Genomic DNA, 16954 nt, shown 5'->3' on the forward strand with positions numbered 1-16954 from the left:
GCCAGGCGAAGAGAGTTGGAGGAGGAGGAAGAGGAAGGACGCCGCGCTGCATGCTGGGAGCTGTCAGTGCCTTCTCCGGTGTGTTTAGGCGGCGGGGTTCTTCCGGCTCGGGACGCCAAGGTAACCCTTCTGCCGAGGTCTCCCTCGCTGTTCACTCCCCTCCCGTCCCCCGGCCCTGAGGCCTCCGTCGTTCTTCCAGCGCTGGTGCCGGGCTGTGATGGGGGAAGAGTTAAGTGAAGGAAGCGGGTGGGGGTCCTCCCAGTAGACCCCGGGGGCTTCCATTGGGGTCTCCTGGCCACTCCCCCCCGGGGCAGATTCAGAGGGATAGGGAGGTGGGATGGAGGTGCGCCTTGATCCTTCTCTCGCCATACGTGCTTATGAGACCTTTCTTCTGGCTTGTCATCAGTGCTTCCTTCCCTCTCTTTCTCATACCTTTATGAGCTCCCTCCCCCAATTAAAAGGCTGCAAATAAATGGAGGGAGTGCAGCAGAGAGAGGCTTCCATATTAGTAACAGTAGCAGCAGCTGCCAGTATCTTCGGCTGCACTTCTTCTTCGTCCACCCACTCTTAACAGCATTTGCAAGGTGCACCTGATATCGAAACCCATATGTCCTTGTCTACCACCCTGACTGTGTGAGTATAGGTGGAATTTCTTTTATTCTCCCCTTCTAATATATCATTATGTTAGAGTGAGAATGCTAATCTGCCTACCATACACACATGCACCTTTGTACTCTGTGTTGATTGATTTGAAATAACTGCCACCTGTGGGTTGTTTATTTTTAATGTAGATTCATGAACGAAAAGGGGGATGCTTTAAACCAGCTTCCCTGACCTACTGCCCTCCAGATGTTGTGGACTTCAGTTTCCATCAAGACACATCTAGCATAGCCTATGGTCAGGAAACCTGAGAGTTATAGTCAAAAACATCTGGAGGGCACCAGGTTGTTGAAGGCTACTTTAAACGTCTGTTAAGCACTAACTAATCCGCCCTAAGGGATCTGTGAACAAAGAACCAGAAGTTGGTGGTTGTTCCAGGTTGATTTATATGCGGTCCTGTAATTATTAGCATTTTGCATTCTCCTAAAAATCCACTTAGAAGAGAGTAAGCCCAATTGAATAAACTTGCATTGGATTGCTATGTCATTCACCTTTTCCTTCATGTTTTTAGTGACCACTCCTTCAAACCTAGTCTCCTGTAATTAAGTGTAGCTCATCTCATTGATTTTGTTTTGCACTATAGAGCACTTTTAAGGTAACATACTTTCTTTGAGAGTCCATTTGCAATGTGAGAGGTTAATTGATTTTTCTTCTGTTTTCTTTTACTGTGCAGATTGGTTATTCTGTATTAGTGATCATGGCTGTGAAAGCATGTGGTAGTTTTTATTCTTTGTATGCAGTTATTGGAGGGGAGTTAAAGAAAAGGCATTTCTATGCCTTTCATTATTACCTGAAGGGGGAATCGGTAAGGTAGATATTTCTCTTGCTGACAAGAATAAAACTGTTAAGGTCTATCGTAACCGTGTTTTCTTGAAAATAAGACCCAGTGTCCTGATTCACCTATAATGGCAAGCCACTGTGGATGGATTTCCCTGCAGGGCTTGCCATTTTGCATTTTAAAAGTTCAAGCCATGGCAGGGGCATGCCACACCTTGCCCTTAAGTGTGAACCTGGCGAGGGTGGGTTGTTAGGGTGGGTAACAAGCCACTCAGAACTCATGGCCTGTTTTAGTGTTGCAGCTGACTTGTTAATCACCCCCAACAACCCACTTTTCCTAGGTTCTCATGTAACAAGTTGCAGTTCGCTCCTGCCACGGCTTGATTTTTCAAAATGTCATTCAGCACCGCAGCAAGAAGCCCCCTGGGGAAATTCACGCACGGTGGCATCTCGTTATGTGCGAATCGGCTCACTGTGTTCTTACTCCCTAGTAAATACGCTTCGTATTGCAGGCTTCATTTCTATTTTTGCATACCTTAACTTCTCCAAAGGGAATATCATAGAAAAAACACTTTATTTGTTGAGTTCAACAGCATTTGAAGTTCAGATCACACTGTGTAGTGAATAATGTACTTCAGGTGGATCCTGAAGTGGGTGGAAACCCAAACAGGACCACTCCACACTGCAACACTTGTAATATATATTCTCCATTTGCTGGAACCTCAAAGAATGAATAATAAATAATAGCCATAACACCACATGGGGACATTTGAGGTAATCCCTAATCTTTATTTTAGAGAGTATCAAATTTGTTGGTGAACTCTGTTTTATAGCTTCTTGAAATTCTCCTGAATTTTTGTTTGTTTAAAGTGTAGCAACATGAAGATTAGAGTATGTCCAGAGAAATGGGAATGTTCCCTCTCTGGCTTTTGTAATTTTCTGTTTTAACTCTGCAATCCAAGACTGGCGTACTTGGAAGTAAGCACAATAGAAATAGGGAGTAGTCTGTGAGGAGTCCGCGAAAACCAGCTTAGGATCTTGCTACATATGTCTGAATTGTGCCCGTGTATTTTCTTACATAGGAGTTCTGTTTGTCTCTCTTGTAAAACGCAGTTTTGAGCAGGGAATCATATTCACACAACTTTATGTGCTCCACCCCTATGAGAGGCATTGAAGAACTGGTGGGGGCAGGGGGTAGGGTGGCCATGTACCCTACTTTTCAGAGGACAGTCCTCTATTTGAAGGTGTCCTCTGTTTGATGGGCTGTCCAGTCCAAGTCCAGTTTGGAGTCAAAGAACCATAAGGAGGGTGAGCAGGGGCTTGGGAGTTGCCCATCAACAGTTAGCACCTGGACAGAAGACCCAAGCAAACACACAGGTCACCTAGTCTGTCTTCTCTATGATGAGATGTATTGTATTTCCAGTTAAATTAAACCAATTATTTCTACATTTGTAGAATGTACATTTGTAACTTATACATATAAGTTAGCATGGGCAAATGTTATGCAAATTGCTGTCCTCTTTTGCCCTCTGTTTTGGTGATGCATTTCTTCTTTTTTGGTGATGTGTAAGTTGTCACCTGGGTGGGGGCCCACTCAGTTCTTGAGCTCAGGTAATTTTGTGAAAAATCAACAGGTTGTGGATCTGGATGTCCTTGAGCAAGTTGCTGTGCCTCACAGTACAATCCTGTGCATGGGAAGTAAGACCCGTTGTGTTTGATGGGACTTACTCCTAGGTAAGTGTGCATAGGCGTGTATCTTGTATGCCTAAAATAGAAATAATAAAGCCCTGAACCTCAAATGTGTTTGATGCTAGATGATCAGCTCATTGTATGCAGGTTTTATCAACAACACGTTAGGTTGTTATTTGACTTCTACAGTTTAAAACATTTTTTCCAAACTTGTAAAAAGGTTGTTGCTGGCACAAGTAAATAAAGTTTGGACTATAGCTAATAATAATAATTATTAATAATAATAGATTTCCGGAGGATAACTGTGTTAGTCTATTGCAGCAATAATAGCAAAGAGCTTTGTGGCATCTTTTATTTTGGCATAAGCTTTCATGGACTATAGTCCATGTCATCAGATGCATGCAGTATTATGGAGAGTTTTAGTTTTTTATACAGGGGGAAGAATTGTAAACAGTGTGGTCAGAAGGAAGTTAAATACAGAAAGTGATAATTACATTATTAACAGTGGTAATTTACAATGTAGTTGTTGCTGGTAAAATAAACTGATAAAGTAATACTTTCTGCAGAAAATGCTCGTTAGTTGCCTAAGAAATAATTGCTTTAAAATACTTGAACGACTGAACAAATGACACTGCCTTATTCTGAGGCAGTCCATTTAGTCTATTATTATCTGTTCTCACTGCAGTGAATACACCTATTACCTGAACCACCACCTCTTACCAGATCCTTTATCAGAGATGCTGGGAATGCTCATATAAATGAGTTAATGGGACTTGCAGATCTCTGATAATATTTGTTAATTATAAAACAGCAGTCATGATTAGGCTATCAAAGAAGTGCAGAATGATAGACATGTGATCCGTTGCGCTGTAAGTATTACCCCACCAAAGTTGTTATTTCTCACCAAACAAAAAACCAACCCCACACCTCCACAAAATCTTATGAGTGAATATGAGCACTTTTCAAATGCTGCTTGTCAGTTCTGTTAAAGCTGTGACATGCAGGGGGATTCCAGAGTAGAAGTACTGAACAAACCAAGCAAGCTGAGTCAAGAACTGAAAGCTTCTTAAAATGACAAGGTGCACAGAGAAAGTGAAAAGTAAACAAAGGAATTGGTTTCCAAGAAGAAGGAAGGAGAAAATGGTTATTGTTAGTTAATGTTTAGTTAATGTTTCAACTCTGCTATATGGAAGGGGAACAAATATCATGAGAGAAGTCATGTTTTGAGCCCGTGTTGGGGCCATGTTAGGAACTGAGTAAGGGCTGAAGATCAAAACACACATGGTTCTGTAACCCCTTCTTTCCCAGTATGGAAAGCAACAGACGCTTTGACACAGTCTTCCTTGTATATGCACCTCAGTTCCCAGCTACTGCTATTTGTCTGTGTCTTGGTTGGCTCAGGAAGGGGAATGCACAGGTGAAACGCATAGAGGTAGAATTCCAACAGAGCTCCTGTTAGGGAGTCAAAGAGCCCTTTGCCTGGATCTAAGTATGGAGAAAAGGCATCTGGAGTGGTTAGCTGCACCACAAAACTGTGCCCACTGCTAAGTGAGGAGGTTTTACAAAGGAGAACCAGTGGGCTGTATTTGTAGCAACCCCAATCCCCGTTACGCTGATGCGGCACCCAGTGCTTTTTATAAGATTGTCACTGTATATTGCCTGCATTTCTGGCGGCTATTAAAAAAAAAAAAAGTTGTGTAATATATTTGAGACTTTCCAACATTAAATTTCTGGTCACTACTGGTGATCATATTTATGAATCTCTGTCACCAGTTTAGAAGTTGTGATGGAATTTGCCTTTGAAAATGTTTTAAGATGGGTAGAGAAAGCTGTGTTTAAGAAAGTAGCAATCTCTTTCAAACATGTGATATAAAACAGGGCTGTGTGTAGTAGTTGTAGTCCCACTTCAAGGATCTGGCATAACAGTGGGTGGAACTGTCCTTAAGCTCTAAGTACAAGGAAAAAATAACTCTCTCATATTTTACAAAGCAGGAGTTGATAGAAAGCAAGTCCTAAATATTTCCCAACTTAAATAACTGCAATTCTGTCAGAACGTAAGATGCTGTGCAGCACAAAGGAACTGCCTTGTAATGCGAATAATGCAAGAGCCAATAATTTGAGCAGTAATTAACAGTAATTAGAATAAATGAATGTGTTGTAACATCTGCAGCTTTGTTGATAGTAAAGTAGGCAGGCTTTTAGCTCTTATCTTTCAAAGACTAAATTAATACTAAAATTCTGTCGACTCATATTTGTAGTTGGAAATATCGTCCTACTGGGTACAGAAGGTCCATTGTCCAGGCTTGCTTTCTACTTTTCTGAAAAACCCTTTTGACTTCATGTTCTTCTGTTCATTTGAAGAAGAAGCATTGTTTGTCTCTAGCTGATGTGGATAGTACAGTAACCAAAGCTGTTTTGGTGAAGAATTTGTGGGTTGTTTTTATATATGAACATATTTGGCAAAATAGGTGTTTTGATGGCTATTTCTCAGTTGGCTGTTACAGTGTAGTAACTAAGAGTGTAATTTAGGAAATACCTGATTCTGATCTAATGTGACCTTAGGCAAGCTACCCCCTCTCAACCTAAACCTCCCATCTTCTATATGGGAATAACAGTATTAACCTACCTTACATGATTTCTGTAAGGCAGCCTTCTCCAATCTGGCAGCTTTCCCCAGTGGCCATGCTGGCTAGAAATGATGGGAGCTGTAGTCCAACACATCTGGAGGGCACCAAGTTGGTGAAGGCTGTAAGGATTGCTGGTATAATGTACGTAAAATGCTTTGACACTCAACAGTACTATATAAATGCTACAAATGTTTTTATTCCACACCCCGAACAGCTATAAAGATGGTTGATGCACTGAATTCCTAAGGAGTGACACCGAGTAACGTTCTTTGGGGTCCCTGCTCAACAGAATATTTCTGCCATGTATTTTCTAGGGAATACATTTTCTCAGGAAGTTTATGGCTTTATAGAAGACTAAGCTATCCACTTGGAAATGAACTTAATTTATTTTTATATAGTATTATGTAGATTTCTGTACTTTATCCTACTAAATTTCAAGGCAATTTAAGAAAGGAATAGAAACATGATCACGCAATATATAACAACAAAATAGAAATAATACATGATTGTGAAAATCATATTGGCAGGAAATGCGGATTTGTACATAAGGGTGAAATCCAATGTCATGTAAGTTGACATCTGTTCACACAACGGGACTTCTCCTTCTCTTTTCCCCCTGTAGCCCCCCTCCCTAAATCTGTTCCAGATTTATCCTGCTAATGGAAGCCCTTCTGGATGCAAGCAGGGCTAACTGGATGTAACTGAAATAGTTGAAAGTATTTTGTCTGAAGGTTAGGCTATTGGTAGTTTCCTGTACAACTGAGTAGGGAAAATTCCATTAAGTGTAGGTCCATAACTGAATCTGAGGTCTGGCAGAAGAGGCTAATTGGAAATAGAATCCTGCTAAAGAGCAAGAGGTAAAAAGATCTGTATGATTGTACTCTAAGGGGGTATACCAAAGGGGTATGGATATGGAAGATGCCCCAGAGGACAAAAACAGAAAGAGCCAAGTTAATGACTTGCATTGACTGAACACGCTATACAAGATCTAACATTCACAGCATCAGTCAAGTCACATCTTAAAATGGGTCAATGTATGTGAGGATTACTGGACTGCCTGAATAGTCAAAAGTTCAAATATTGCTTTTGGATAGCTTAACAGGTTAGGATGCTGCCCTGTATTATCTTTCTAGAAAGTCATCCAATATTCTTAATCCAAACTAGTGAAGCATCTGCATTATCTTTAGTTTTTAGTTTGACTATAAAGGTCAAACATCGCCTTTTTAGTCTGTTACCAAATGGAACTTCTAAGACACTCACTGAAATTAAAAAGTTTGTATTTTTAAAAATCTGTTGTTTGATACTACATCCAGGGAACCAAGCTGCTTTCATGCTGATTTATCTGTCATAGGCCTTGAGGTCAGTGGATTGTTCTTTACAGAAAGAAAATGGCATTTTCCAGTGTAGGCTTTGAAATGACAGGCAGAAAAATTCATTTTCTAAGGCCTTTGGTAAGGTGACAGTGAAAACACATTTTTTTCCTGGTAACCCATGGAGTAGATAATAGCATGTAGTTTATCTTCCATATGCAAAATGAGATGTGCTGAACAGTTGTTGTTATTAATCCTCTATTACCCCTGTAGGTATGATAAAGTAGCTTTCTCCATACACATCTTTATTTTGGTGAGTTTTTTAATGTAGCTACTGAAAAGAGCTGGAAGAAAAATTTCTGCTTTAGATACTTTTGTTCAGAGTTTCATTTCAGGAAATGAGAATTCCTTTCTTTAAAGATGATGCTCTGAAGTAAGAGATACTTGATGGCGTACTACCTCTGAGCATAGAAAGACCATGTAGCCTCATGGCTAATGGCCATTGGTGGACTTATTTGGCATGAATTTCTATAACCTAAACCCATCTAAGTCGCTGCATCTCATGGCAGTGAATTTTATAATTATGCACTGTGTGAAGAAGTACTTCCTTCCTTTTGTCTGCCATGACAGTCTACAACTGCCAGTCAGTTTCATCTGTTACCTGTGATTCCCTTTGGTTTCTGTGGAAGTAAAGCTGTAGAGGGGGCAAAACCTCTTTTTCCCTCCAGAGCCTGGGATCATCAAGGGCAAGGATTAGGTTAACCCTCCATCCTGGAAAAGTCTCTGAATGTATGCCTTTACTTCCTTTCATATAAGTTGATACCTGCCTTTATGGGGGGAGCGGGAGAGTAACATGCTACACTCGGACAATTTTGTAATGTGGGCAAAACCTGCCCACCACTCACAACAGGAAGCCCATTTGTTGGTGAGAGAAGAATAGTAATACAGAGCAGTGATTGCTGAGGGAGAATTTTGGCTGAATAGGCTTAGCATATGGGCCTTGCATAGTGTTAATTACTTGAAATAAGTAGTCAAACTTCCCCTTCCCCCTTCTTTGTGTGTGAGCAGAAGCACTTTCTTCTCGCATGCAATGAGAGGGCATTTAGACCACACCTCTGTTGTTGTAAGTTGCTACTTTCTGTTATCTAGAAACTTTAAACCTTAGAATAAACAAGTGGGCTCTTGCAACAAAATGTTACGTTCACTTCATTTCTTCACTCCATTCTGCTTTCCCATCTCCTCAGTTTTCCTCCCCCCTCAAACAATCAGTCAGCATTCTGTACCCACAGAGCAGTCTCAATCCTCATTGACCTGTTTTGCGGTTCCCCCCGCTCCCACTCCATTTCCTTTTTTGGTGGAGTGGGTAGAATGGACGCATTTGTACCCAGTCCCGACTACATTAAAATACTTCATGTATCCATTGATGTTTATGGGCAGCTCCCACTTCTGTCCCTGAGGATGTTTTAAAATAGCCTCTTGGTGTGAAACAGGAAATAACTTATCCAGACAATGAGATGCTTCATTCTATACTTTTTATATTCTCCCTCATTTCTTTCTATCTGTTCCATTCCATTCTCCCTCCCATCTGTTTTCAAATTGATTTGTGCTCAGTCCATCAACATTCTATGCCATTGAATCCTTATGGGGCTGTTTTTTTACAGTTCTGTGAGCACAGAAGGACTTGAATAGGAAGTAAGTCCAATAAAGAGAAAGAAGGTGGGGAGGCTGATAAACTGGCTGTGGGTTCCCTAATAGTTCCTTAAATTGATGAGGACAGAATGCTGATTTAGAAATGAATCACTGAGAAATCTAACTCTTAATTGGCTAAAGAATTTGCTCATCTTTTAGAAGCATTTCTCAATCGAATAGTAGCAGTTCACCATACAGATCAACACTTTTGGTTCTCTAGTTCAATATTTTACTCAAATAGTTGAGTTAAAGTGCAAGTGGAGGAAGACTTCTGCCAAATCTAACCGAACAAATCTAATAGAGACCATGCAGTAGCAATGCTAGCAGTGAAGAAATCCTTTTTTTTTTTTGCTGTTTCCATTGTGTTAGATGAATTGTTTCCAACTGAACTGCTCTAGAAGATCTATTTGGCCCTAAAGAGGTACAAAAGGGAAGCATCTACAGCCTGCTGAAACAATTTTGCTTGATTCCGGTAAAATTTATCAGACTTTGACTCTGTCTGATCCATGCCAGGGGTATCTGAGGCAAGTTTTATTCCGGTTGTACTTTTATATGTAGTTCTAAGCTGTCATAGTTTATATTGTTTATATTGTACTTTGTGGTTTTACTTTTTGTGAACTGCCCAGAGAGCTTCTGCTATTGGGTGGTATAGAAATGAAATGGAATGGAATGAATGAATGAATGAATGAAGGGATGAATAAATAAATAAAATAAGTACTTTTTGTAGTTGCTTGGATCAGCTATTTGTTTCCCTCAAGGATATTGACAGAGGGCTTGAAGTTGTGAAAGCTACCATATGGATATTGGATGCATGCCTATTAGGGCTGTTTAAGAGTGTTTGCTCTCATAGGAACCTGACTTATACTGAGTCAGACTAGCCGACTATTGTCGACACTGACTGGCAGAGACTTTCCAGAGTTTCAGACAGGAATTTTTCTTGCCCTACCTGGAGATGCTGGGAATCGAACCTCAGACCTTTTGGGTGCAAATCATGTCCTCTGTCCCTGAGCTGCAGTCCCTCCGTCCCTCCCATCCTAAGGCTTCATGCTCTTAGTGGATTGAGCATCTTCAACTGAATTCGATATAACTTCTATCCAACTGCTTTATGAGACAATCTATCCACTTTGGAGGAATTTGGATTGTAGGCAATATTTTATATTGTAGGCAATATTTTATATTGTAGTTTGAAGACTAAAAAGGCATTTATCAGCTGTGTGTAATTCAAGGTGTTTTATTTCATCTCTTAATTTTGCTGGACTTTTACACTCATTTTTTTTAGCACTATTAAGGTTTTGGACTCCTGTTTTATAATATTGCTGCAGGCCTATATGTGACTTCTTGTTCCTGGTAGCTGCAGAATAATCTGCTTCACACTTTCATGATGCTAAATCTAAGTATTATTACCAAGGTGTAAAAAATAAGCAAATGCAGCAAAGTGTTTGGTTGCAGATATATCTGCTAGACAACTCTGTTGGCAAAGGTATCGCCTTCATACCCGTACCCTTCCCCTTCCATTGGACCAGTAGTAAAAATATTAAGTTGATGCTTCCTCCTCCTCTACTGTCTTCCCTGATTGGACACTTCCTCTATTCTTCTCCTTTTCCTCTTCCACCTCTGGCAGTGGCAAGGAAGTGCCCCCATCCTAGAAAGCTTGTTTTATTTATGTATGCATGTTTTAAAAACAGATTAGAATAAAATACAATAAAATGCCCCAATTGGTATCAACACCGATAAATTAAAAGCAGGGAGCAGAGGGATACAAAAACCGTGGAATTAAAACAACATAAACCTATATTAACAATATTAAAAAGCACCGTATGATTGGAAAGACCTGGGAAAATAAAATAAAGTTTTTGGCTGGTACTGGGAAGATATTAAAGTAGGCGGGACTCTGTGATGGGCATTTCATAAATGGAAATGTGGAGTCTCTACTAAATAGACCCATTCACACATAGCCACCTACCCTACCTCTCTTGGCAGGGATACTTAAATAAAGGGTATCAAATGATTATCTCAAGGCATAGGTAGTTAGATAGGGGAAGAAGCGATACTTCGGATACTGAGGTCCTAAAGCAGGAAGAGCTTTAAAGGTTAGGACTAAGACTTGCCTGGAAAGGGACTGTGAAACAATCAAGATGGCAAAGCGCTGACATAATATGATCATAATACCCATTCCCAGCTTGCACTCTAGCAGCCATGTCTGTATCAAATAACCTTTCCAGAACTTTTTGAAAGGCAGTCTCACATACACTTCCAGTCGGAGCCAATGTCGCCCTGGCAGTGTTCTGCTGAGCCTCTGCGGGACGCTATCTCAAACAGCTTTTAAGAGGTTGAAAAACCTTTTTATCTTCCCCTGGAATGAAAAGGGGAGGCAAGAGCAGCATCTGGATGAAGTCTTGGAAGAGTAGCCCTTTTTGTGAAGCAGCAGAGGGGCTGGGCTCCGAGGCTAGTCTGCCAGAGCTTAATCACCGCTCAAAGTTGTTTTGAAACTCCTATCTAATTAGGAGAATTCAGGGCTGATGTGCTCCAATGTAGTTTTTAGTGTTTATGGACTAAGGAATACCAGCAATATTTGAGGACCTACAAGATTTATTTAAAAAGAAGGATGGCAACACCAAGGGGGAGAAAAGGAGTAGAAGTGCCGCCAACCCCCCCCCCCCCACACACACACACACACTAGCCAAAGGCTTTGAGAAGCGATGGAAATACCGAGGAGTTACTTGCTTTGATAAAAACTTTGTCTTCGCAATTTGCTGAACAGGCTAAGAGACTGGATACAATTCAGAATTCCATCACCACCCTGCAAGGGGCTGTGGACATAATTAACAACTCCTGGCAAAAAATGGAGGTGAAGGTTAATGAGCTACAAGATCGAGTGGCAGCGCAGGAGATTGCCTCACAAGCTTATCACAACAATTTTTTTGCAAGAATCTCATAATTGGAGGCTTTCACACACAGAGCAAATGTGCATATTATTGTTATCAAAGATCTATCTACTGATGTAAATTTGCTTACTTTTGTAGATAAGCTCCTGCATGAGATACTTCCTTTGTCATCTGATTATTTACTTGACATTGAGCATACATCCCATGTGCCAAATGCTAAAGGGACTGGCTATACAATTATAGTTCAATTTGCAAGAATCTCAACAAAAAATCATATCCTGCGTTCGGCAAGACAGGGGGGAAATCTTTTTTGGGGATCAAAGCAAGATAGAGTTATGTTATTTCCGGATTACACCAAAGAAGTTGCTGATAAAAGAAGGCAATTTACCAAGGCGAGAAACCTGGCAAAACAAATGAATTTACAATGTCATTTAAAATATCCTGCTACATTTTGCATTTTTCTGAAGGTCAGATGAAGTTTCTAAATCATGAAATGGCGGAGGCGTGGCTAATGGGAAAAACACGTGAGACTTCTACTCCAGCCCCATGAACTGGAATTTACAAACATGTTTTGTCAATTGGCTATGTTTAGTCTGTAAGATCCTGGCTAGGCCAGAGATAGCTGATTATATGTATCCATTCTTTTTCTTTCATCCCTTTCTTTTTTCTTCTCTTAAAATGGATATGATAGGCTGTATTTAAATCTTCTGTGTGAGGGTGTACAGAAATGTGCACATTCATTTATATATTTAGAAATGATACTATCTAAAATATAGATCGTATAAAATATATTGGTGATCTCTTTTATCCTTTATAATCTCTTTCTTTTTTAATTAATATTATCAGTATTATGATACTAGGATTAGTAAATATTTCTGGCTGGTTGTTCTTAAGCTTTATCATTATATAGTAGCTAAAAGGCATGATATGGCCAATGGAAATGAATTGTAAGCTTGCCTCTTCGTTATAACCCTGAAGATACAATATTGAAATTGATTACTTAAGCTGTATTGATCTGTAAGATTGGTATAATTTTTAAGTAGAGTGATATTTGAAATTTATGTGTAATGTAGTTTAAATTTAAGTTTGTTATGTAAACTTCTGTTTATATTTTGCTTTGTTTTCCTGTTTTTGTGTTTTTTCTGTTTCTGTTTCTTTCCACTTTGCCCTTCTCTCTCCTTTTTATATTATCTCCTTTCTTTCTCTCCTTTTTTCTCTATTTCATTATTGATGGGTCCTCTTAAGAATACTGTAATGTTGGAAACTGTAGAAGATTATTATGTTGTTGGTTTTCTTTGGTTCATTTTTAAAGATAAAAGTAGAATAAAAAGTATTTAAAAAAAAGAAAGAAAAGAAAGGCAGCCTCACATACAGTGTGTTGCAGTTATCCACATGGGAGGCTACCTCGACATAGATCACTGAAGCCAGGTTATCGCTGCCCAGATAGGATTGTAGCACCACTCTCTCAGTACCTGGATGTCCCCACTCAGCCGTTTCATGTATATGTTAAGCAGTATAGGGGATTGGATAAGGTCCCTGTGGGACCATGAAGTATAAATGCCACTGAGGTGAGCAGAAATCCCACTGTACCATCTTGTGGAAACAGAAGTCTAAGTATGAGCTGAACTACTGAAGAGCTGCTACCCACACCCAGCTTGGACATCATCTCCAGAAGGATACCATTGTCAGTAGTATCAAAAGCTGCTGAGGAATCTAGGAGAATCAATGGTTTGCACTCTCCCTGTCCCTTCCATAAAGTGACCAAGGCAGTTTCAGTACCAAAACTGGACCTGAGCCCTGATTGAAATGGATCTAGAAATCACTTTCATCCAAGAGTAACTGGAGTTGGCTGGCAACCACTTGCTCAGGCACCTTGCCCAGGAAAGAGACATTAGCCACTGGCCTGCAGTTGTTCAGATCTTCTGAGTCCAAGGTAGTTTTTTTAGGAGTGGTTGTACTACCTACTGCCTTCTTTAAGGAGGCTTCAACTGGCATCTCTTGTTCTCAACATAGGAAGAAGGCTGAATGTAAAATCTTTTCTGCTATTGAATTCAATTGGATTCATGTGAAAGAAGCAAGAGGAAATATCTATTTTTAAAAAACACATTAATTTTTCCTAGACTATACCCAGCCTAGTTAATGTACATCCTTCTAGTAGCATCCAAGGGTGGCCAGGGCATCAGACTCTGTGACCACCCAAGACCAGGCCCAGTTATTGACAGATGCCCAGGGTATTCATAGGGCCCAGCCTTCCTCAGTCACTGTCTATTGGCAATGCTGGCTTAGGCATATAGGAGTTGTAGTCTAAAACAGCCAAATGTCCAAAACATCTAGAGGGCACCAGGTTGCCTATCTTTGCACTAGAAAAACCTTGCTGAAAGAACGCAGACTGGTCATATTTTCAAAATATTGTTCGTAACTGTAAAATGTTTTAAAACGATGGGCAGAACCCAACGCCCCTTCTGCGAGCTGGGCCCACTGCCACTTCTGTGTGTAGCTAGCATTGTTGATTCTGTTGTGCAACTGGTGGTGCCACCAGTTGCACAACAGAGATTTAATGCATCCAAGGGCAAACCCCGAAACAAGAGGAAATGCTTGTTTCTGGGATGGAACAGGTCAGTGGAGCTCCCTTATCTGAGCTCTGCCGACCTACCCCGTTCCAGAAACACAGGTTTCCAATAGTTTCGGGTTGCCCCTGGAAGCACTAAATCTCTGTTGTGCAAGCGGTGGGCACCACCTGCTCAATGGGATCTGCAGGCCTGGCCGCTCACAGGCAGTCACCATTGCATACTACCCCATGTCTTGGTAGGGCTGTAAAGATGTTCATTTGAAATATTAATTGGCCCATGCATGATGGTACATTATGATCCTAAGGAGGCATGTAAAACAGGCTCAAATGCTACAATTTATGAACACTGCCAGCCATTTTGCCAGTTGTGTTTCTTATAATATAGCATTCAGTCCTTTCCAGAGACCCTCATGCTTGATAAAGAATAGCTTTGGAATTTAGATGTGCTTGACAGAACTGTTCACAACATCAAGTTCTCCCTGTTATTGATCAGAAAACTAGATAGGAGCTATATTAAGGGATATGCTTACTTTGTATAGACTAACCATCTGAAGTGTCTTCTGAAACTCAAGCACAAGCTGCTTGAGTTTGTGTGAAGCCCTTCAGTTTTGCCACGGGGTAGAAGAGAATTATGGTTTTAAATAGTTTACATTGTACATTTTTGTTTTATGATATTTATACTTGTTTGTATTACTTTTAGTAAACATTCTCACCTCCTTCAGGGTGACAGCTCCCCACCCCCACCCGTCTCTCCTGAGGGTCAGGGGACCCTCCTGATTGGGGTGGGCTGTGGAACAGGGTGCTAAGAGAAAGAAAGGTTGCCTAAAATTGGCCAGAGGGACCTTCTGCAAGTGGCAGCTCTGCTCATGGAAGGCAGCTCTGCCTGATTTGGGGCAATCCCTCTCCGCTTTCCACTCAGCCTCTTGCACCACAGCCCATCCCAGTTAGGAGAGCTCCCTGGCCATCAGCCGAGGTTTTTTTTGGGGGGGGCTGCCAGGAGGAGGTGGAGTGGGGAAGTCACCCTCCACTACTCCCCTTGTGCTAGTGCTTGTCTGGTTCCAAGCCAGAGTTTTATAGACTTCAGGGTACTTGTGTTTAATATGGCTATGCATTTGCTTGACATTCTGAATCCAACAGTATGTACAAGTTATGATTTGGAGAAATACAAATATTTGTTCTGTTTCTTTTAGCTAACGACTTTACATGAATTGCAAGCTGGTCTCTAGTGGGACTCTGCGGGAGGATGAATGCAGAGGAGCTGGAGCTACTGGGTGACTCCAAGTACAGGAACTATGTGGCAGCTGTTGACAAGGCTCTGAAGAGCTTTGAATACTCTAGCGAGTGGGCCGACTTAATTTCATCACTTGGAAAGCTAAGCAAGGTATGATGGAGGTGCCCTCAGAAGAATTAGAAGGATTCAGTTTTGAGGCAGGATTTAAACTCTATTTAATTTAGTTATAAAAAGTAGGGTGTTGGTGTCTTTTTTTTTACTGAATTATTGGAAAAAGAATGGTCTGGTAGATAATTTTAAATATCAGGTTATTGTGTAATGCCGTGGAAGTCAAAATTCTGAGATGTCAGACTTCTGTTAAGTAAATGCTTTTTCCTAGCCTACACACTAGACAAACTGTATCTTCTATCTATGAGAAGAAGATGTGTGTCTGTCTGTCAATGCCATTGTTCTAAGACCATGAAACCTAGACACCTGAAACTTGGCATGAATACTAAGGGGATCTGCACCTCAGGTTGTGCGCCCAGGGGTGTGCACCTCAGGGTTATTAGGTTTTTAAAACGCATTAATTTAAATGTTAATGTGTCCATGTGTTTGAAGCCTGCAGTATCTAACCAGTGCATAGCTTTGCAGTCAATACAGTTTGAAGCCAGGAGGGAGTAGAAGAGAGCTAAATGTAATTCTGGCTTTTTGGTTGGTGTAGCTGTATGAAATTCATGTTTTGAGACGGCTGTTCATTGCATTCACACTTCACATTTTGGGCACTTTCCATCTAAGTGTACTGTTGCAGGTGTACACTTAAAACATTTTAGGAGCAGTCACACAAAATAATATGTGAAGTTGCCCTTGGCCCCTATAGGAGCTGTAATTTTTGTTATATATGATCATTCTGCCATTCTGATGTTTCACTTGCTCACTCTATGTTTGATATTTTTTTTATCGTCAACTGTGACTTATTGAGAAAAATACTTCCATGCTCAACTTTTGTGGCAGATACAGTTTGCTGCTACATCTGAACCAGTGGGCAAACTGTGTCTTATGTGTTTGCAAAACCATGGCTATACCCTGTATGGAGGTCTCACTCAAAACATAGTTTCCAGTTAGGATATTATAACAAATTTCTCTGAAAGCAGAAGCAACTCATTAAAGTAGGTCATATGATAGGGAGGAAGGAGCATGCAAGCACAGAGCTCATTCATGTATTGCCAAACCATTATTTGGTGTTACATGTGAATTGACTCAAACAGTTTTTCTACCATGTTGCCATGATTATTTAGATCGCCTAAGTACAGTGCAAATATTTTATGTGTATAAGGGTGCAATCCTATGGCCACTAGATAGCAGCTAAACGGCCAAAGGTTTTTTTGGTTTTCGGGAACTGACCTCGGAGCCTGCACTCCGAGGTCAGGTCCCAGAAAACTGCCTACCCCGTCGCCTCGTAGGCGGCATGGATCATCCCGGGCTCTGGGCTCGGAAGAGCAGCACGCAGCAGGAGAAAAGGGGGCGTTCCCGGGGGG

General features: G+C 40.8%; 1 protein-coding gene across 7 annotated transcripts in view; it reads left to right on the forward strand.

The window, feature by feature from the left end:
* The window catches only part of DOP1A (DOP1 leucine zipper like protein A), a 90516-nt gene that overhangs the window by 1586 nt on the left and 71976 nt on the right, over positions 1-16954 (forward strand). For 3 of the 7 annotated variants that reach the window (XM_084827000.1, XM_084826995.1, XM_084827001.1), the window contains exons 1-2: positions 21-120; positions 15397-15587. In XM_084827000.1, coding sequence (XP_084683126.1) covers positions 15450-15587 — 138 coding nt within the window. In that variant the 5' untranslated portion in view covers positions 21-120; positions 15397-15449. Of the gene's footprint in view, positions 1-20; positions 121-13480; positions 13571-13684; positions 15588-16954 lie in introns of those variants that run through there. The other 4 variants (XM_084826998.1, XM_084826996.1, XM_084826999.1 and 1 more) reach the window with 3 other exon arrangements.

The sequence above is a fragment of the Heloderma suspectum genome, chromosome 1, assembly GCF_057233095.1.
Source record: "Heloderma suspectum isolate Gila_16-S chromosome 1, 16-S_ref, whole genome shotgun sequence".
Lineage (NCBI taxonomy): Eukaryota > Metazoa > Chordata > Lepidosauria > Squamata > Helodermatidae > Heloderma > Heloderma suspectum.